At 41.6% G+C, this 21,950-nt stretch overlaps 1 protein-coding gene across 2 annotated transcripts; it reads left to right on the top strand.

The window, feature by feature from the left end:
• Positions 1-1,967: 1,967 nt before the first annotated feature.
• On the top strand, positions 1,968-9,702 carry LOC311130109 (transcription factor Sp3-like). 2 transcript variants are annotated; one of them, XM_084162788.1, is made up of 7 exons: positions 1,968-2,612; positions 2,953-3,044; positions 3,216-3,305; positions 3,847-5,056; positions 5,662-5,848; positions 6,242-6,438; positions 7,601-9,702. In XM_084162788.1, exons 1-7 carry the CDS (start codon positions 2,606-2,608, stop codon positions 7,906-7,908), a joined length of 2,091 nt encoding a protein of 696 aa, XP_084018914.1. In that variant the 5' UTR covers positions 1,968-2,605; the 3' UTR covers positions 7,909-9,702. The 2 variants fall into 2 exon arrangements, with proteins under 2 accessions (XP_084018914.1, XP_084018915.1); XM_084162789.1 differs by lacking the exon at positions 3,216-3,305.
• Positions 9,703-21,950: the final 12,248 nt, after the last annotated feature.

The raw sequence follows: 21,950 nt of genomic DNA, 5'->3' as shown, positions 1-21,950 counted from the left end.
CAGTGCTGAAATACAGTATTAGTGAAAAATGTGATGCTGTTCAAATATATAAAAATAATATAAACTGTATTCCATCAAAACTTCCACAGGGTAATTGCTATGAAAAGTATTGTTAGTCTGCCCATTGCATTCTCAGCAGGTGAATGTTGGATATAGGACCAGTCAATAAAACCAATACAATCTAATGTTCCTTATCATAGGTGCAGTTTCAAACAAGCAAACACTTGGACAAATCTTCTAGCAATTACCTGTCTTGTGCACTATGCCCTCTAGGAGGTTGTATTCGATGTATCCTCTTATTAGGATGTACTGTATATTCGACTTTTCCTTTTAACGTGGAGGTGTTTGTTGAAATCGCTGATAACTTTCCTTGGGTTAGACAGACAGACATAGCTGCAAGAATTTCTAAAGGCTGTTTCCGTAGGCCTATGTTTACCTGACACATGGATTGACAGCAGAGTGATTGGAAATATCCACCATTCACAGGCGTGAGCTCCTGAGTGCCAGGAAAGTGCTTTTGTAGTCTGCCTGTAATGGGCCAAGTTTGAGTTGAAGGTTGAGAGAAATGGCCCCACTCCGGTCACACTCTGTGAGGAACTGACATACTGCAAATAATGGAGAAGAGGTGAGGGCCTGGCATCACAGACATAGAGGAGAACAGAATGATATTATATTTCAATTAAATCTTGCTAATATAGTATTCTGTGTACAAGATATACTGAACAAAAATATAAACACAACATGTAAAGGGTTGGTCCCATGTTTCATGAGCTAAAATGAAAGATCCCAGAAATGTTCCATACACACAAAAAGCTTATTTTGCTCAAATTCTGTGCACAAATTTGTTTACATCCCTGTTAGTGAATATTTATCCTTTGCCAAGATAATCCATCCACCTGACAGGTGTGGCATATCAAGAAGCTGATTAAACAGCATGATCATTACACAGATGCACCTTGTGCTGGGGACAATAAAAGGCCTCTCTAAAATGTGCAGTTTTGTCACACAACACAATGCCACAAATGTCTCAAGTTTTGAGGGAGTGTGCAATTGGCATGCTGACTGCAGGAATGTCCACCAGAGCTGTTGCCAGATAATTGAATGTTAATTTCTTTACCATAAGCCAGGAGGCCAACATCGATTTAGAGAATTTGGCAGTACGTCCAACCGGCCTTACAACCGCAGACCACGTGTTACCACGCCAGCCCAGGACCTCCACATCCGGCTTCTTCACCTAAAGGATTGTCTGTGACCAGCCACCTGGACAGCTGATGAAACTGAAGAGTATTTATGTCTGTAATAAAGCCCTTATGTGGGGAAAAACTCATTCTGATTGGCTGGGCCTGGCTCCCCAGTGGGTGGGTCTGGCTCCCAAGTGGGTGGGCCTATGCCATCCCAGGCCCACCCATGGCTGCGCCCCTGCCCAGTCATGTGAAATCCATAGATTAGGGCCTAATGAATTTATTTAAATAGACTGATTTCCATATAAGTACTGTAACTCAGTAAAATCTTTGAAATTGTTTCATGTGGCGTTTACATTTTTGTTCAGTATAGTTAATGAGGAAATTTGATACAGGTTATAACTCACTTTACAGAAAAGCACTAGCAATTAACTGGACATAAGCTGTTTATCTACTGTTCCCTTGCCTAATGCCTACCAGTCTTATTCAAGGACCTCTGTGCTAATTTTAATGATAGAAGCAAAAGGTGGAAATTACCTTTCCTTAGGAATGATGGCAAGTATGGTAAAATGTATCAGCTTACTGTATTAAAGGTAATCTTTCGTCCATGAGCTCACCCCAATGAGAATTCCAAAATCAACGTGAATTTAAAATACCACAGCCATATTCCATTATATAAATGAACAGTTTATTAATTAGAGAAAGCAAAATATAAAATGTACATAGAGTATAACAGTGTACAATTATGTTTGTTTATTTTGGTGCTCCTTTGAACATAATCACAACCACAGTCCAAACCTCACTGTGATGAACAATTGACATTATTAAATCGATAGCTATGAGTGAACATTTACATATACACTGGGCCAATCTATTTTGTTCAGCTGCCAACACAAGGTAAGTATCTGGCTAAATGTAGCCATCACATCTTATCCTGAAAAACGAAGGGTCGACTTGCCTCTGAAATCCCCATGCAATGACAGTTTTAATTATCTACTTTAGCGCAATATAAGTTATCTAAATTGAGGTAAGTGAAAGCAATTGAGAGTATGTTTAAAATCCACTGTGGCTGCAGAAGGCTTCAATACATGAACGATTATCAACGGCCATCATCACAACTCCTGGCACCATATTATTATTGTTGAAAGAATAATACACAGGAAAGGAATTCGTCAGAAAATGACTGACATGAACACTGGTGAATGATAATGCAGAGAATAAAAGACGGTAGCCAATTGGGTTTAAGAAGAACGGCGGGATTTCCTGTACGTGACTCTTGGAGGCCCCACCCTTTGTGTTTCCCTCACAGTAAATCAAAACAGAAAAAATTGACTAGAATCTACGATTGCAGCTGCCATCGATTAATGTAATCATGTTTGGCGTGTGATAATACCGAGATTCTGCGAAATAAAATAATTCACGCAATGACTGGTATGTAATATTCAACATAACATCGGTATGTCTGTGTACCCTTTAGCTAAGCTAATGTTAGCTAACTAACTGGCTAATCGTTTTCAACAGTTTAGCCAACAGTAAACGTTAGCCTGCATGCTAGCCACAACAATTATCACATAGCTACTTATGATTCGTAGCTAAATGGCTTCCGTTTGATCATCAACTCAACAACCGCAACTGTAACGGAGGTCAGTCCAGCTTGAAGTGTATAACGTTAGTGGAATAACTAAAAACCAATGTGCTGCCTTTTTCCGTGTGGAGATTGAACTTAACTCTGGTTTGTTTTGCTTCGATTCCTTCTTTCTGTGATGTGTAGCCCCAGAACAGCCAGTGAAACAAGAGGAAATGGCTGCCTTAGACAGCTGTCAACGCGAGTTTCTGCAGCAAGACGGTGGCACAGGAGACCAGGTACTGTTTAGAAATTGTCCGCGTGTGCTTCTCGGTCAGGGTTTCAGTAAGTGCGTGGTGCTTTGTGAAGTTCACACGTTTTAAATTTTGTAGTAAAAGTCGAACTTCCTGTGTGGCTCCGGACTAACGGCCACCCACTTTCTTCGTTTTAAACCCGCCCATTGTGGGTAGGACACTCAGCCATCACCGCTCGCTCTGCTGGCAGCTACCTGCAGCAAGATCGGGTCGCCATCGTCAGAGGGGGATAACGGTGCTATAGTGGTAAGTCACCACCTCTGGCTCTGCTAGAATGTATGTAATCGACCCCAAAATCTAGATATCTTTTTTCAATAGAACGCGAGTGGTGTCGGCAGAGCTGTAGTTCAGCCTAGTGTGCTGTTGTGAATGAGATATTCCCAAAAGGCACTCATGCAGTGTGCTCATATTTTGATCACACACTATAAATTAGGGTTCTCATGCACCTTCTAGACAAACATGAATCTGGTCATGAAACGCCTCTAAACCAATCTTCAAATCTGTTGCTAAATCGTGTGAACAAGCAGCACCAAACTCAAAACGTTTGATTTTTATGCAAATACATGATATATTTTAAATTGTATTTAATAATAACTCTTAATGCCATGTATTTTCCAACTGGCTAGATTTCTGAATACAATAACTATTTGGCTTGCAGTTTATGTAAGTCAATATTTCACTGCTATGTCTAACATTAACATTACATAATGAATCACAACATTGCAATCTGCATCTTCTATGCAAATGCATTGTTTTATTCACCAAAACAATATTTTTTCTTCCACAGACTACAAACCTAACATCCATCCAGTTAACAGGGAACCCAGATAGATGGGAGGTTTTGACCCCCACAACAGCAGTGAACGAGGAACCTGGCATGGTCCAAATCCAGAGTCAACGGATTGTGACATCAAACGGACAGTATGTTCTTCCTCTCCAGAACCTTCAGAGCCAACCGATCTTTGTAACATCAGGAAGCGACACCTCCGCCAACGCAGTGCCTAACATTCAGTACATTCAGACAGCTGATGGACAGCAACTAAGCTTCTCCACCTCCTGTGTGGAGGGGGCCACTCTGAGCCAAGATGCCACAGGGCAGATCCAGATCTTGCCCAGCGGAACTCAAACTATAAGTGTGACAGGGGCTGGAGACATCCTTACTAACAACCAGAACCTCATATCACAGACTGGTCAGGTCCAGCAGATCCAGGGAGTTTCTATCGGCAGCTCCACCTTTAACAACCAGGGTCAGGTTGTCACTAATGTGCCTATGGGGTTGCCAGGGAACATCACCTTTGTCCCCATTAACAGTGTGGACTTGGACTCCCTGGGCCTCTCTGGTGCTCAGACTATAGCAACAGGGGTCACTTCTGATGGCCAGCTGATCATGACCAGTCAGCCTGTAGACAGCTCTGAGAATTTGGAGAAGACAGCTGACCAACTCTCACAAACTCTATCTGTAAATGACTCGAATGCTAACACAGAAATGTATGTACCAACGTCCTCGGCCCAGCTGCCTGAGACCATAGATGAGACGGGTGTTCTGACCCAAGCCACAGAGCAGACGGATCCCTCTGGTCTCCAGGAGAGCTACATTCAGCAAAACGAAGTTCAGAACATCCAGGTGTCCTCAGGCCAGTCCATCATCCAGCTGCAGCAGGTGCCGGTCCAGACCAGCGATGGGCAGGTGGTGCAGGCAGCAGGTGGGCAGAACGTGCAGCTCTTCAACCCAGGGACCTTCATAATTCAGGCCCAGACCGTCACACCCTCAGGCCAGATCCAGTGGCAGACCTTTCAGGTGCAGGGGGTCCAGAACCTGCAGAACCTCCAGCTGCCCACCAACCCAGCCCAGCAGATCACCCTGGCCCCAGTGCAGGCCCTGTCTCTGGGCCAGGGAGGAGCGCAACAGATCCCCAACCTGCAGACTGTGACAGTCAACTCTTTGGCCCAGACAGGCATTCATTTCCAACAGGCAGAGGACACTGATAGCCCTGGAGGTATAGTCTCCTCCTCAATCATCAATAAGACATGCCCACCATTATAGTGTAGAACACTGTTGGTTGTATATAGGAAACCATGGGGGTCTGGAAAAAAAAGAGAATCTGCAGGAAGTACTATTTACAGTATTGAGTCATCGGACAGGAGCCTCCTGAGGTATAAGGCATTAGTTACGCTGGTCTGGTGAAGATTATTAGCTGTATGTCACGTTGTTGTTTTCTTTGTAAGAAAATTATTTTCAGACTTGTAAATGTACACACATTTAACAATAGAACACTAAACTTTGCAGGTCTTTAAACAATTCTCTGACCATGTAATTAACACCCTTTTTATAGATCTGTGAGATATAATTTAAGCATATTATTAATTCTTTGAAGATTTAAAGGGAGTGTTAATTATCAAATGGTTTTGTCAAGCTATCCATCCCACACATTGTCAAGTTTGAACAAGGGTTTTGAATTTGTTCATAGCCAAACTGTCCGAAAATCTTTTAAGCATTTAGCGAAAAAGCACTTTTCACTGTGTGGCTTTTGCAATCCATTTAGCGTGCAATTGTTAATGCTTGTGTTCATATTGATGTGTGGATTGATTGGTCTCCCTCCAGACATCCAGATAAAGGAGGAGCCAGATTCAGAGAACTGGCAGCTGGGCAGTGACTCCACTCTGAACACCAGTGACCTGTCCCACCTGCGTGTCAGGCTAGTGGATGAGGAGGACCAGCTCGACGAGGGAGGCAAGAGGCTACGCAGGGTGGCCTGTACCTGTCCCAACTGCAAAGAGGCTGGGGGGAGGTGAGTGAATTCATTTTATATCGGCTACTGTTAGAGTGCTCAACAGCTTATAGTGGTCAGAAATCACTGGATGGAATCTTTCCTATACTAATTATGTTTAAATTACAGGTTTTGGGGTCTGAATGTGAAATATAAATGTTTTCATATATTTTGTATTACCTCAATTACCCCCCTCAATCTAACACAGTCCTACTGTAACAACATTCCTTTCTCAAAATAATCTTATGTCTTCCATTAGCCCCCGAAAAGTTGCACGTCTTGACTGTTGACCGGTCACCAGCATTGGTGCGCAAAGGCCAAAAATACAGAGCAAATTCAAGTCTATTTGGCTATACGTACAGTATATGAGTGTGTTTCTTTGATATATTAGTGTGTTTGTATGTGTTCTCTCAGAGGATCCAACATGGGCAAGAAGAAGCAGCACATCTGTCACATTCCGGGCTGTGGGAAGGTGTACGGGAAGACGTCCCACCTGCGAGCGCACCTGCGTTGGCACTCTGGGGAGCGACCCTTTGTCTGCAGCTGGATGTACTGTGGGAAGAAGTTCACGCGTAGCGACGAGCTGCAGAGACACAGGAGAACACACACAGGTGCACTCTCACTCACATCAACATTTGCATTACATTTTACATTTGAAAACCTACCTTGTAGGTTGCAATTTGCACCTTGCATCCTCTTCTGTCTTCTGAAATATATAATTTAGTACAGTAGCATTACAGTACATTGTAGTGATTTAAAGTGATATACAGTGAACAAAAATATAAACGCAATATGCAACAATTTAAAAGATTTTGATGAGTTACAGTTCATATAAGGAAATCCATCAATTGAAATAAATTCATTAGGCCCTAAGCTATGGATTTCACATGACTGGGAATACCTTTAAAAAATTGTGTACAGATCCTTGCGACATGGGGCTGTGCATTATCATGCTGAAACATGAGGTGATGGCGGAGGGTGAATGGCACGACAATGGGCCTCAGGATTTCATCACGGTATCTCTATGCATTCAAATTGCCATCGATAAAATGCTATTTTGTTCATTGTCCGTAGCTTATGCCTGCCCATACCATAACTCCACCACCACCATGGGGTACTCTGTTCACAACATTGACATCAGCAAACCGCTCGCCCACACGACACCATACACACGCTGTCTGCCATCTGCCCGGTACATTTGAAACTGGGATTCATCCGTGAAGAGTACACTTCTCCAGCGTGCCAGTGGCCATCGAAGGTGAGCGTTTGCTCACTGATGTGGGTTACGACACCGAACTGCAGTCAGGTCCAGACCCTGGTGGAGGACGACGAGCACGTAGATGAGCTTCCCTGAGACGGTTTGTGAAGAAATTCTTTGATTGCAATCTCAGTTTCATCAGCTGTCTGGGTGGCTGGTCTCAGACGATCCCGCAGGTGAAGAAGCCGGATGTGGAGATCCTGGGCTGTCATGGTTACACGTGGTCTGCGGTTTAATCCGCTTCTTCATATGCCACATCTGTCAGGTGGATGGATTATCTTGGCAAAGGAGAAAGGCTCACTAACAGGGATGTAAACAAATTTGTGCACAAAATTGTAGCGAAATAAGCTTTTTGGGCATATGGAAAATTTCGGGTGTCTTTTATTTCAGATTATGAAACATGGGACCAAAACTTTACATGTTGTGTTTATATTTTTGTTCAGTGTTTATATTTTTGTTCAGTGTAGTATGGTCTGTCCTACTATTAACCCAAGTCTGGTCTCTGTCTGTGACAGGGGAGAAGAAGTTTGTCTGCCCGGAGTGTTCTAAGCGCTTTATGCGGAGCGACCACTTGGCCAAGCACATTAAAACACACCTGAACAAGAAAGGAGTCATGAACTCTGTGAGCAGTGCGGTGGTGGCCTCCATGGAGTCTGCGGGCTCGTCAGACAGCATCATCACGGCGGGCGGCACTACCCTCATCCTCACCAACATCCAGCAGGGCTCCAGTAATGCCCAGGACATCCTGGCCAATGCTGAGATCCCCCTGCAGCTAGTCACCGTAGCAGCCGGAGAAGTCCTGGAGAGGGCCGAGTCACAGTGACACTCATTAACTCTTCATGAACTTCTGCATCATTCATTTTCCCCGCTTTTTTTTATTTTATATACAAACATGAATATATATTATATTTTTAAGAAGAATGATAGCATTAAATGTGGTTACAATACATACCCACTAAAATGCCTTATTTTGTATCATATTGTGGAGTTGAAAAGGTGGAACAGCATGTGGTTTTTAAGATACTGTCAATTGCTTAAAGGTTTGAGTTAAATGTGTATACAAATATTGTTACAGAAATTAAGCGATTGGATATTGCCAGTCTAAAGCCCTTGTTGATATGTGTTTTAATGACAGCCATGGTTAGGTCTGTCAGATTTAAGCAAAACGTTAGTTAACATTGAGTGTGATTCCAGTTATTTTCCTGAAGTAACTTCTTGCTTACGTCCAGATGTGTCTTCATGTAAATGTTCTAATGTAATTCACTTTTTTGTAGTATGCATTTCTTTATTTTGTTTTGTACTTTCTTCCTGATTGTTTGTGTTATATTTGTGCTTGCCTAAAACTCTGCAAGCTTCACCCCCACCCTGCTCAGTTGCATCCTGAATAATATTGCAGGTGGCAAAAAGAAAACAATAGTGTATTTAGAATGTTGTATAATAATTCCTATTTAACATCTACAATTGATCTAATGATGTAATATGCATTTCTTGCAAATCAAGTGTTTTGAGTGTTACAGCTCTTTATATTAGGCTTTGCATAGTAAATTGGTTTTGTGGTATTCCAAGGTCCAAATTCTTTAAATGGTTTTTGAAATGTGTATAGTGTAATATTCAAATGTGTTTCTTTTGTAAAAACAATTTCTAAATGATTCCCAATTTCAAAAAAGGTGAGTCATTTTCATGAGAAAAAAAAGCCATGCTTAGGTGTTGAATTGCCAAATTTGACTGTAATCTCAGGGTGACTTGGTCATGCAGTACTGTCAGGTTGCACGGTAGAGCAATCCTCCCCTGTAGTCCCTAGGGCTGCTGTGGGGTGTTGTGTAGAAGATGTGTTATTCGATGGACCAAAAGCCAAGGTGAATTATGCTGTCGCCATGTTACCTATGCTCTATAAACTGTATATGTCAAGAGTCTTTAGATGACAACCCCCCCCCCCCTTTATGAAATAGTTAGGTAAAAAGATCCATTCTGTGTCCGCGCCTCAATCAATCAGTCCTCTAAGACAAGTGAAATGGTGTCACTGTATCGCAGTAGGCGGTACTCTTTTAATCGCACTCTTCTCTTCACCTGCAGTTTGATAATGATCTTTTTGTATAAAACTCTTTGTATACTGCCCATGAAACTGTGTTGGTTATGCTCTTTTATCTCTGTACATGTTTCTCTCTGTTTTATATATATTTTTAATTGGAGTAGGTTTTGACTCCCTTTCCTGTAGTAATATATCTACGTATCTATGTTTTTATTCAGATTATGAAATGTGAGATTGAAGAAAGTGAATTGTGTGCATTGTATCTGCTGCTGGGATTGTTTGTTGTAGTGATGTTCTGGAAAGTTGTTTTGAACTCATAAGGCCCTGAGTAGCTTTAAGCCCACCATCATATAATTGAACTATACTATACACTGTGTGGTCATTAACAAAACACTATTATACCTCACAGATTCACATTTTGAAGTGAACATGACAATCTCAAAAAGTTTAAATCTGGATGTTTGTCATGTTATAAATCCTTGGTTTTTTATTTTGTAACATTTGGTATTCATTTCACGTATTTTATTCTGTCCACTTTTTGTGCGCAGCACATTATTTCATACTAAAATGACTAAACATTACCTGGTAGTAAGTTGTCTTGTTTTTATTGTACTATTATATTATTATAGTATCTTATACTATGAAACGGCAATCTGATTGGTCAAAAATGCATTCCAGCTGTGGGGTTACGACGGCATCCAAGTGTTATAATCATATTGAAACGAGAAATTCAGTATTTGTGAAATAATGTTATTGGAGTAGTGCTGCAAGGGCCGGCAGTTCTCATAAATGTTTCTGCACATTGTCATTGGACTTAAAGTGTTGACACCTCTCTCTGTTGGCAGTCCAGTCCAGTAGATGTCACTGCAGCCAAAGGAGCAGGAGGGGAGACAAACTGACCTTCTGACCCTCCTAGACTCCCCTGCAGTTTCACTCATCTAGCCTTTCTTAGTATATGAATTCCTGTTTCACGACTTTGAACATGATATTAGGTTTCTTCAACTCTGTATAGTGTGATTCCTCACGAAACCCAGAAACAATGGTGTCCTGGGTAAGGCCAAAATGTCATACATATGCCAACTTTTATGAATGATTTCTCAATTAGGCTTCCTCCAAAGGAATATTCTATGGATTACATTTTGTGAAAATCCCCCAAATCATGGTATTTTTTTGTCTGTGTTTCGTGAGGAATCATTATAATAGGATAGATAAATTTTTTCATACAAATGAATGAAAGTTTAAGAATATATTATCAAAATGCAAGTAATCCTTGCAGCACTCCTCTCAATCCTTGTCGCAAAGAAGTGTTTGAAAGGTGTCGTACAAATGACATATTAACAGTGCTTTATTGAATGCAATAGATATTTCCTGCAAGAATGCAGGCTATTGGCCGAATATCTGTGTTGTTCTCAAATGAGATTAGTGGTTTTAAAAGAGGCTCACTTTAATTTAACTCTGAAAGCAGAGTATGCATTGTTACAATCAGTCACACTATTACTCATGCCTCGACATGATTATTTTAGATTGCTCCACAATTTAAGGTTGTTTTGTCGTGGTTTTAATTTGTAACTTCTCGTTTGTGTGAAAAAGTTATCCAGCATAGTGTTACATAGCGCCTTTTCTCTGGAGCTAATAGAAATGCATGTGCATTGTGCCTGGCCACCGTTATCGCAGTGCTCCATAGGAACATAATTAAAAGCTTGCTGTATGAATGCCTATATCCGACAAATCAGAGTGAAAAGCGCATATGGTTTTGAGTCTGAGTCAATTTGCTGCAAACGGGAGTCAGAAAATGTGGTCTATAAATGTTAAAAGGACACGTCCATTTTGTGGTACCTGTCATTTGCATAATTTAATGAATTCGATTCATTGTAATGCAATACCAAGTGCACCACAAACATAGAATGAAAGTTTGAGCTAATGAAATGTGTTAACGGTGTCATCATTTACTTGTATGTTAATTATTGTAATAATCTTTTGCTCCCTCCAGGAATGAAATATGCGATACACCGAGGTGTGGGGAGAGGGCAATCTGCTTAGAGAATCATAGACTTTCCAGTCATGGCACACAGCATCTTGAAGATTTACCTGCTATATCCTTTATTATTGGTTTCCTACATTGTATAATACAACTTGTATTTTATAACAGCTTGCTATTGGAAAATCTTAAGAAAGAGGGGATGCTCATTCACTACTAAGAGGAACTGTCTGGGATTCAGTGACAGAATATGCGAGATCTGATGGTAAAATGTTGAGTGACACAGTTTGGTAAGTAGTTGGCCAATATTGCTCATTTGAATTTGGGCAATCTATGTGAGATTTTATAAAATCAGGGGTGGCGAGAGGCGCTACAGGTACCATAAATTATAATTTCATCCTTCTGTTCTGCACTCATTTTGCCTGTGTTGGTGGTGTGCAGCTTTCACCCAAAATAAGTAGGTATTCACTTGCCAGCACCTCAACAACACTGATAAGTGGAAGTGCTTCAGTGCCACCGAGGAGAAAACATGTCTGCTGGACTTCCCAGATAAAAGCTGCCATCACCGAACGATCCTCCTCGGCAGCTCAGTAAGAAGGGTGAAGGAGGAATAGAGATCCATGCGTAGCTGAGCATGACACCGGACTATATGCTGTCATTCATTTTCTACAGAAGCATTTATAGTCTTGTGAAAGTTCACTTGGTATTGCAGATGATGTTCATTCGCCTCGCCTGAACCACTCATTCTATCATAGGAGTGGAAGGTTCTTCATTTACAAAAATAAATCATCTCTGGTTTTAGATCAAATTGAAATTCAAAGACATTGAGATTTTGAGGAGAGACAATGCTGTTTTCCTAACACAGTCTTGACCTTCCACCAAGGGTCAGGAGCTATTCAAGGCTATATTAGCTGTATTCTGTAGCTGTTTCGCCTAAAACACAGGACCCATCAGGATGGTGTGTGCTCTATCCACTGATTGTCCCTGAGAGTTTTCAGTCCCAAATTGTAGAGAGATGATGCTGCCATTGAAGTACCTCGGTTGTGAGTATATTTGAAACCATTGTACTTAAAGAGATGGGCACTTACTATCCTGTTGACATTGAAGAACATTTGGTGCAGGTAGGGCAATCTGCTGCTTTGATTGACTGTAGAAGACTAGCACAAAGTCACACAAATGAAACTTCCTATGTATAATACTGGTCTGTAAATATGTTATGAAACGAATGACACCGCTGAAGTGAAACAGTCTAGGAATCTGTTGACAAGGGACATCTTAAGTAAAAGATGCGTACTTAAAGAGTAAAAGGAAAGGTTTTCCAGTGGTTGCAATTTAGTCAGTGATTTGGGATTGAAAGGTATAATTCCAAGTCTTCATCCTTTAAGTTGTTTGTTGTTTGTAGTGCAAAATAGCTTTGATGTGATCGATTCCTCTATTTGAATTGCAATGTAATTGTACATGGTGCTCAACTTCAGTCATTCCAATTCATGTGAAAAATAAATAAATAATAAAATACTATAACAAATAAATAACTATAAAGAAGGCCACATGCTATAATAATGTAATGACATTTCCCACTCTATTTGTGATAGAAGTTTTAAATACCATAGGGATTATGGATCTCTGCCACAGGGAGGTAATGAGAACAGTTGGCAGAAATGACTTATTTCATTATTCCGTCCCAAAGATACAGCACCCTTCAAAAAGAGGAGCATTTCATCTCTATCCATGGCCCTTTGACTAACTATGTCCCACAGTGTTGTTGAAAGACTTGCCTGCAATTTGACAAAATCACTACTATTCCGCTTTTCACAGGGAAGAATCAACAACACCAAAGGACAGTGCCTAGAATCATTGAGGCACAACAGCTGTGCTCATTTAACATTGTATATTGGTTGAAATACTGTGCTGCTAACACACATAGCATTTAAAGTCATTTTTTTATTTTCTATTTTAAAAATGAATAGGTATATGACTGCTTTATGAGTAGCATGCAATGTGCTGTTCAATGTACCTCTTGTTCTATAGGGCACTCTCTTTCTGAGTCAGTTATGAAAGTGAAAACTCTGAAAGTCTCCTGCTTGGTCCCTTTCCACTTTACATTCCAGACACACTCTTGCCCTTGATCAACTGCAAAAGACAGCAGATCATTTTCCCCTGGCAAGGAAACACAGCATGGATCGACTCAATAACCTGATATTCCCTGTCTACTGAATATGGCCAATTTTGCAGTAGGTCAGTGATTTTTTATTTATTCCAGAAACAATTTGGTGACCTCCCTCTGGAGTCTCAGCAGGGCTATGGGAGAGAGTGGCTGTGTTGACATTGTGTTTAGGGTTGGCCTCCTCAAGGTGAACAGATACCTGGGGTGGTACAGGGAGGCTATTATGCAAACCTGATAGTAGCCACCAGCGGCGGCCATATTCCGCACTTTGTTTTGCTCCTGTTTCCTGCCATTATTTGTCTTCAACGTTTATCTGAGGTGTCTGGGTGGATGTTAAATTGAAAGGGGGAGGGGGGTTTGTTGTGGGGTGGTTGTCGGGTGGTTGTCGGGGGAACAGCCCAGCTGCAATTGTTTCATCTAGCTTCCCCCAGCAGTGCGAGGTGTGTTATTCACAGGGTCTAATTAGGTGCTTTCTTGTTTCAGGGAAATTGCTGGTTTGCATCGCTATTCTCTTACGGGAAGGAGGAATCTCAATAGTATTATTCTATGTCATCCTTGTTTATTTAACAGTTGTTAAGTGACATCTCACAAGTATTTTAAAGCTGTGTTTTGTGAGTGTTTTCAGTTTCTTACTGAATAGATTCTGTCAAAATTCATTATAGGTCTGACTGAAAAACTAAAACAACTACCACCCTTGCCTTTTGTGAACTAACACTCGCATTTAACTGTTTCCTACTAGCACTGACTTTACTGATAGCTACAGTACTTTATTGAGGAAAGATGTACTTACTATGACTGAGATATGGGGTTGTCCCATTTAGCTATCTTAAGATGAATGGTACTAACTGTAAGTTGCTCTGGATAAGAGTGTCTGCTAATTGACTAAAATGTAAAAAAAAAAAAAAATAGACTATTTCATGATCCTTTTAGTGGGTTTATGGTGGATTCATGCCTCTCCTCCTTTTGCTACCATAGTGTTGCCAATATGTTCTGATGTTGGTGATGACCTGTGTTCTAAAGCTAAACTATTCTTGATGCTGAAGGTCCGGTATGAACATGAAAATTGTTTCAACTAGGAATGCAGAGGAGCAGCGAAGCCCTCTATATATATGTGCTAGGCTCTCTCCAAGTGACAAGAGCTGGTCTTTAATAATATTCAGCTTGATGAGAAATATTTTAGTGGAGAACATTACAGTTTATGTCTGTGAAAATGTACATTGGACAGTGTCAACAATATCCCAGCGGTCAGTGTGGAGTCCGCATGGGCAGGGTGGCTCGGGCTAAGGAGGCGGTGAGACTCGACACCCCTCTGAGTGGCGGTGCGGTGATGGCTCTCAGTATCTCTCGTCATGTCCCTGATAGCTTTGACACAGGTAATATACATGCAGTCTAACAGAGCCAGATATGTGCGCCGGCAACAATGATGTACATATCATTTTCCTCCCTGGCTGATTGAAGCCCGTAATCTGTGCTGGACTTTCTCTCTGATTACACACGTCTCCGTCTCGGAGCAAAACAAGAACTCTGAATTGCCGCTGCGCACCGGGCTCATCCTCGGCTTTCAGCCTTCGAGAGGACTGCACTCTAAGGTGAGCCCAATTTTAGTCCCATTTACACTATTGTTACAAGTGGCATTGTGGTGGATAGTGGTCAAACACTGACTGTCTGCAGATGACACTGATGTACTCCCAAGGTCATCCCATTATCTTCATCATTCTGTGCATTGAGATCTCTTCTGGGCCCACAGGCCAGAGAATCCTGACCCAGCCGCTTACCAATAAACTAATCCCCAATACAGCTGAAAAATAGTAGTATGCTGATTTACTGATATGCTATGCCCTTTGTTTGCCAGCGGACCTCTTCCTTTAATATGCAGTCTGAATAAATCACAGAGGCCTGTGTTTAGCAATAGCCTATGTCATTTGTATGTAAACTACCATACTTGGGAGCAAACTTCAGCTTCTTTTCAGACTATGTCCAACATGCACTTTACTGTCCCTGTAACCTTGTCTCTTACATTAGTCTGTCTTTAAAATGAAAGAGATTTCAATGTTGACAAAAGGTCGCTCCTTTACAGAAGGTACCTAGCACATTAGGTTAGTGGTTAGTTATAGTCGATGGTTAGTCTCCAGGGAGAAGTAATGGGTTCTGGGCAATTGACCAACCTGCCACGGTTTACTGCACCTGCACTGAGTTAGAGCTGTCATCATTACCACTTCCCCTAACGTTCCCACGGCAACCCAGGCCCTCCCACTTAAAGCCATGCAGAACAGAAATGTAAAAGTGTCGTAGCACTGTCGTTTTAATACTCTCATTTGCAGCAAAGCTCACGTCTTCTTTTTCATGGTAAGTCCATGCTCCCTCCAAATAAGAAACAATGCAATAAACACCATAGAAATAGAATGAATATAACGGGCCTGGAACCTCTAACCCTGGCAATTTAACTGGTAAACTCATGGGTGCACTTGCTTGCAATGGTTGCCTGGTATTGTGATGCAATAATTTTCATGGTAATGTAGAATGTTAATTCAAATTATGTTAAATGATGTGGCTCATGCAATGGAATGTATTTATTGTAATGTCAGTTGAGTTGAATCAAAAATCACTGCACATGTTGATGAAATACTTCCTGCTTTTACTTCCTGCTTTGCTCCTATATTTACACTAGCAATGGCTGCCAGTCCACCCATTTTGCCATCATTGACTTGAATGGGGACGCCCGTTCTATTCATTCTATTTCTATGATAAACACATTGAAAGTTTATGACAAGTTTTGTTCTACCCCCTATTTAAATTGTGAAGAGGGACAGAACCGTGTAGTACTAGTGATTGTAGAAATGTGTTGCAAAATATAATGTAGTTCTTATCGCTTCAGTGGCTGTCTAAATGTCAGATTTTGTTGAAGTTGGCTCATTTATATATGACAAAGTGATGCTGTTTTAAAAGCTTACCAGCTAACCTCACAGCATAGATGTGAGATTTTGGCCAACAGAGCAAGCTTGGAACTGCTTCACTTTGCCTTCTCTCAGTTCTCTTCCTCCCACTCATGTCTTATATCAGTGTTTCTGAATCCAAACGAGCAGCTTGGAAAAGAAAGGAGAGGAACTTTACATTGTGTCAGAAAAGGAATGGAAATTACGGGCAGTGTCAGATAATTGAGCTTGTCTTAAGAGACATGTTAATAACAGACGTCGACGCGGAAGACATGTCACTCCGTACCCCGGGTGACAGACTCTCTCTCCTGTTGATGAGCTGTTTAGAGTGGAAATTGTTCCACGCAAACACCATCGTTATTACAAGCTGGCAAGCTGCTTGCATGTGTACCCAATTCAGCTTGAACTGACAGAATCCAATTGACCGGCACATATTCATGCACTTTATTTTCTTTATTCTCCCCAACAATGCAGATAATTACTGCACCAAGTAAAACTGAAAATATAATTTCGCAGAGCACAAGAAAACAAAGCCGGAGCTGTCTCAGCAAGCCTGTTTTAATGTCTGCTGAAATTGCTGTGACTGGTATTCACGCTTGGTTGGGAGAAAGCATCAATCCAAGATGCGCTTACCTAGTTAAAACATACACAACCAAATTCACAACTTCTATCATTTAGATAGCACATTATGGCGCACTAGGAAAGCATATTGATTGTAGAGTTTGAGGTGAGACAGCCAGAGATGGGCCTTGAACTAAAACCCCTGCGCATACTAGGCAAGCACAGGGAAAGCATATTCTAAAATAATCAATGGTGCACTTCCAGCAAAGGCCTGAAAGACTGTAAGTCTATCTGGCTGTTGGTTTTTGTGTAGTAGGGTGTGAAGAAGTAATTGAATTATGTGTTATATGACTGTTGTTAATGATGCCATTAGGGACCAAGTGAATCAGCTGTTGTCCTCAGACAAACCTCTGACTAATACCATAACAAGCACCAGGCAGAGTGGAGCAGGCAACAGTCAGCCTGGGACCAGGACACTGTCTCTCAACCTCTCATCCTCAAAGTCAACTCATTCATTTGGACACTTATTTTGATGTATCTAACCTTGGTCTTTTGCAACTTATTTGTTTGTCATTTTTTTTCATGTCTCCCTGCCTCAGGTAACGGTTTCTTTCATACGGAGGTAAGGGGATACGGAGGCGCTGTCCAACAAGGCGTCTGTTATCAGAGGGAAATGTGTCCGTTCAGAGGTGAGAGGGGCTTTGTGCTCTCAACCAGGCCACCTCTCTGCCTTTGTCCCGGTAACAAGCTCAGCTCAGGCTCCAATGAAGCGAGAAATTGTAAACTCTCCAGAGAGGCCCAGTGGAGAGATAAGGGTTTAGTGTTTGCTGGTTGTGTGCTTGGGGATGCATCAGATAAGGCAGAGTCCCACGCCAGAATGGGAGTGATGATACCTCCCCTTCTATGGAGAGTTATGTTTCATCCCTTTGGTAGTGTATTCACTTGCAAATCCTCCTGTCACCATTAATATGTATTAACACTCTTCAGACAGTGTTCAATACAGATTTATCAGACTCTATTTTTCCCTCTTGTATGCACAGTCGTCTCCCTGTACTCTGGAGCCGGGAAGGTTTTTTGGCAAACAGAATACACGTGTCTTTCAGTGCTAATATTGAGACAACATGCTTTTGCTTTAAGATACCAGATATTACCGTGCACTCTATGGGCTTTCTTTGAACAGCCCCTTCTTTACTTGAAGTTAATTTCTACTTAAACCCCTCTTCACATACTTTATTGGAGAATATCGTACCAAGATCACATACTGTATGAATATATGGGATCCCTAAATCTCTGAGTATTGACTCACTAATCAATGTTTGATTTGTTGAATATAAAGCTCAGTAACTTCATACAGAGCTCAAAACCTCTCTTTGAATTCCACTCTGTTTATCTATTACTATTATGTCATTAATAATAGCGGTGCATTAATCCAATAAAATTAAGCATATTAGATGGGGATGTTTTATCAGATTTTGTTTGCACCAATGTGTTAGGTGTGTCACGACTTCCGCCGAGGCTGCCTCCCCTCCTTGTTCAGGCAGGTTTCGGCGTTCGTCATCACCGGCTCACTAGCTACTGCCGCTCCCATTCTCATCACTCCACTTGTCTTGTCTTGTCAATCACACACACCTGGTGCTCATCCTCTAATTAGTCTGAGTATAAGTGTTCCCTCTGCCCCCTTGTCTTTGTGAGTGATTGTTCTATGTGGGAGGAGAGTAGCTCGGTTGAGATACTCTCTCATTTATTTTGCCAGGGTTGATTTTCCCCTGTGTCATTACATTTATTGTATTTTCTGAGACTGTGTTTGGTCAGGGAGGATTGTTTCCCCTGTACCTGTTTCGATTGCCGTTGTAGGCGCATTGTATGTCTGGAAGGAATAAATCTGCATCCGGTTATTTTACTCCTGCGCCTGACTCCGTCCATCATTCACCACAAGGTGGCCTAATCCATACAAAGCCCTGTGAAGCTCATTATGGCCTGGCGAGGCCCTGAGCCGCTAGTGGTACGGTACCGTTAGCATTAAAACAGCCCAGCAGCGCCACGGGCCTGCCTGCCTAGCTGTTCGCTCCCTGGCAGAGCCCAAATCAAGCTGTCAATTACTGGACGTGTTTATGGAAATTACATGTTTGTGAACATGCTGGTAAAATGTGCTCTTGGCTCAAGCAGCGTGAGTTTGGAGAACGATTTCGCTCTGAAATCACCTTTCAGTCTGATATACAGTAACAGTCAAAAGTTTGGACACACCTACTCATTCAAGGGTTTTTCTTTATTTTTAGTATTTTCTACATTGTAGAATAATAGTGAAGACATCAAAACTATGAAATAACACATATGCAATCATGTAATAACCAAAAAAGTGTTAAACAAATCAAAATATATTTTATATTTGAGATTCTTCAAATAGCCACCCTTTGCCTTGATGACAGCTTTGCACACTCTTGGCATTCTCTCAACCAGCTTCACCTGGAATGCTTTTCCAACAGTCTTGAAGGAGTTCCCACATATGCTGAGCACTTGTTGGCAGCTTTTCCTTCACTCTGCCGTCCGACTCATCCCAAACCATCTCAATTGGGTTGAGGTCGGGGGGATTGTGGAGGCCAGGTCATCTGATGCAGCACTCCATCACTCTCCTTCTTGGTAAAATAGCCCTTACACAGCCTGGAGTCCCACTAAGCCCAAACCATATGGGATGGCGTATCGCTGCAGAATGCTGTGGTAGCCATGCTGGTTAAGTGTGCCTTGAATTCTAAATAAATCACAAACCGTGTCACCACCAAAGCACCCCAACACCAGAACACCTCCTCCTCCATGCTTTACAGTGGGAACTACACATGCGGAGATCATCCGTTCACCCACACCCCGTCTCATAAAAACACGGCGGTTGGAACCAAAAATCTCAAATTTGGACTCCAGACCAAAGGACAAATTTCCAACAGTCTAATGTCCATTGCTCGTGTTTCTTGGCCCAAGCAGGTCTCTTCTTCTTATTGGTGTCCTTTAGTAGTGGTTTCTTTGCAGCAATTCGACCATGAAGGCCTGATTCACACAGTCCCCTCTGAACAGTTGATGTTGAGATGTGTCTGTGACTTTTATTTGGGCTGCAATTTCTGAGGCTGTTAACTATAATGAATTTATCCTCTGCAGCAGAGGTAAATCTGGGTCTTCCATTCCTGTGGCGGTCCTCATGAGAGCCCGTTTCATCATAGCGCTTGATGGTTTTTGCGACTGCACTTGAAGAAACTTTCAAAGTTCTTGAAATGTTCCGTATTGACTGACCTTCATGTCTAAAAGTAATGATGGACTGTCGTTTCTCTTTGCTTATTTGAGCTGTTCTTGCCATAATATGGACTTAGTCTTTTACCAAATAGGGCTATCTTCTGTATACCCCCCTACCTTGTCACAACACAACTGATTGGCTCAAACGCATTAAGAAGGAAAAAAATTCCACAAATTAACTTTTAAGAAGGCACACCTGTTAATTTAAATGCATTCCAGATGACTATCTCATTTATTTTAATTGTACCTTTATTTAACTAGGCAAGTAAGTTAAGAACAAATTCTTATTTACAATGACGGCCTACACCGGACGACGCTGGGCCAATTGTGCGCCGCCCTATGGGACTCCCAATCACGGCTGGTTGTGATACAGCCTGGAATCGAACCAGGGTGTTTGTAGTGATGCCTCAAGCATTGAAATGTAGTGCCTTAGACCGCTGCGCCACTCGGGAGCCCAGCTCATGAAGCTGGTTGAGAGAATGCCAAGAGTGTGCAAAGCTGTCATCAAAGCAAAGGGTGGCTATTTTAAGAAACAAGAATATAAAATATATTTTGATTTGTTTAACACTTTTTTGGTAACTACATGATTCCATATGTGTTATTTCATAGTTTTGATATCTTCATTATTATTCTACAATGTAAAAAATAGTAAGAATAAATACAAAACTAGGAATGTGTAGGTGTGTCCAAACTTTTGACTGGTACTGTAGGTGATCCTCATCAGATCACAGACATGTGAGACATTTTAACACTCACTATCCACACTGAGATAAATCACATTGAGCACTGGCACTGGATCTGGGGGCTCACTATTAACTAGAAGCTCCAGCCCAAACTGGAGCTCTATAACAAACTGACACTCACATACACTAATGTATTACTTTGTATAGACAGCTCCAGGTAACTACCAAAATAAAGGAAACAGTTGAGTAAATGAGGGTACTGTATATTGAAAGCAGGTGCTTCCACACGTGTGGTTCCTGAGTTAATTAAGCAATTAGCATCCCATCATGCTTAGGGTCATGTATAAAAATGCCCAGTTGTCCACTATTTTGGCTACCGTGGATAGAAGAAGAGATCTCAGTGACTTTTTATTTTTATATTTCACCTTTATTTAACCAGGTAAGCCAGTTGAGAACAAGTTCTCATTTACAACTGCGACCTGGCCAAGATAAAGCAAAGCAGTGCGATAAAAACAACAACACAGAGTTACATATGGGGTAAAACAAAACATAAAGTCAAAAATACAACAGAAAATATATATACAGTGTGTGCAAATGTACCAAGTTATGGAGGTAAGGCAATAAATAGGCTATAGTGCAAAATAATTACAATTAGTATTAACACTGGAATGCTAGATGTGCAAGAGATTATGTGCAAATAGAGATACTGGGGTGCAAAAGAGCAAAATAAATAATATAGGGATGAGGTAGTTGGGTGGGCTAATTTCAGATGGGCTGTGTACCGGTGCAGTGATCGGTAAGGTGCTCTGACAACAGATGCTTAAAGTTAGTGAGGGAGATAAGAGTCTCCAGCTTCAGAGATTTTTGCAATTCGTTCCAGTCATTGGCAGCAGAGAACTGGAAGGAATGGCGGCCAAAGGAGGTGTTGGCTTTGGGGATGACCAGTGAGATATACCTGCTGGAGCGCAGACTACGGGTGGGTGCTGCTATGGTGACCAATGAGCTAAGATAAGGCGGGGATTTGCCTAGCAGTGATTTATAGATGGCCTGGAGCCAGTGGGTTTGACGACGAACATGTAGTGAGGACCAGCCAACAAGAGCGTACAGGTCACAGTGGTGGGTAGTGTATGGGGCTTTGGAGACAAAACGGATGGCACTGTGATAGACTACATCCAATTTGCTGAGTAGGATGTTGGAGGCTATTTTGTAAATGACATCGCCGAAGTCAAGGATCGGTAGGA

The sequence above is a fragment of the Coregonus lavaretus genome (assembly GCF_964263955.1).
Source record: "Coregonus lavaretus genome assembly, chromosome: 5".
Taxonomy (NCBI): Eukaryota; Metazoa; Chordata; class Actinopteri; order Salmoniformes; family Salmonidae; genus Coregonus; species Coregonus lavaretus.
This window is presented reverse-complemented; position numbering and strand designations above follow the sequence as displayed.

Coding starts and splice junctions, on each gene's coding strand:
- LOC311130109 (XM_084162788.1), top strand. Junction 5,057..5,661: donor GGACACTGATAGCCCTGGAG/GTATAGTCTCCT, acceptor GTCTCCCTCCAG/ACATCCAGATAAAGGAGGAG. Junction 5,849..6,241: donor TGCAAAGAGGCTGGGGGGAG/GTGAGTGAATTC, acceptor GTGTTCTCTCAG/AGGATCCAACATGGGCAAGA.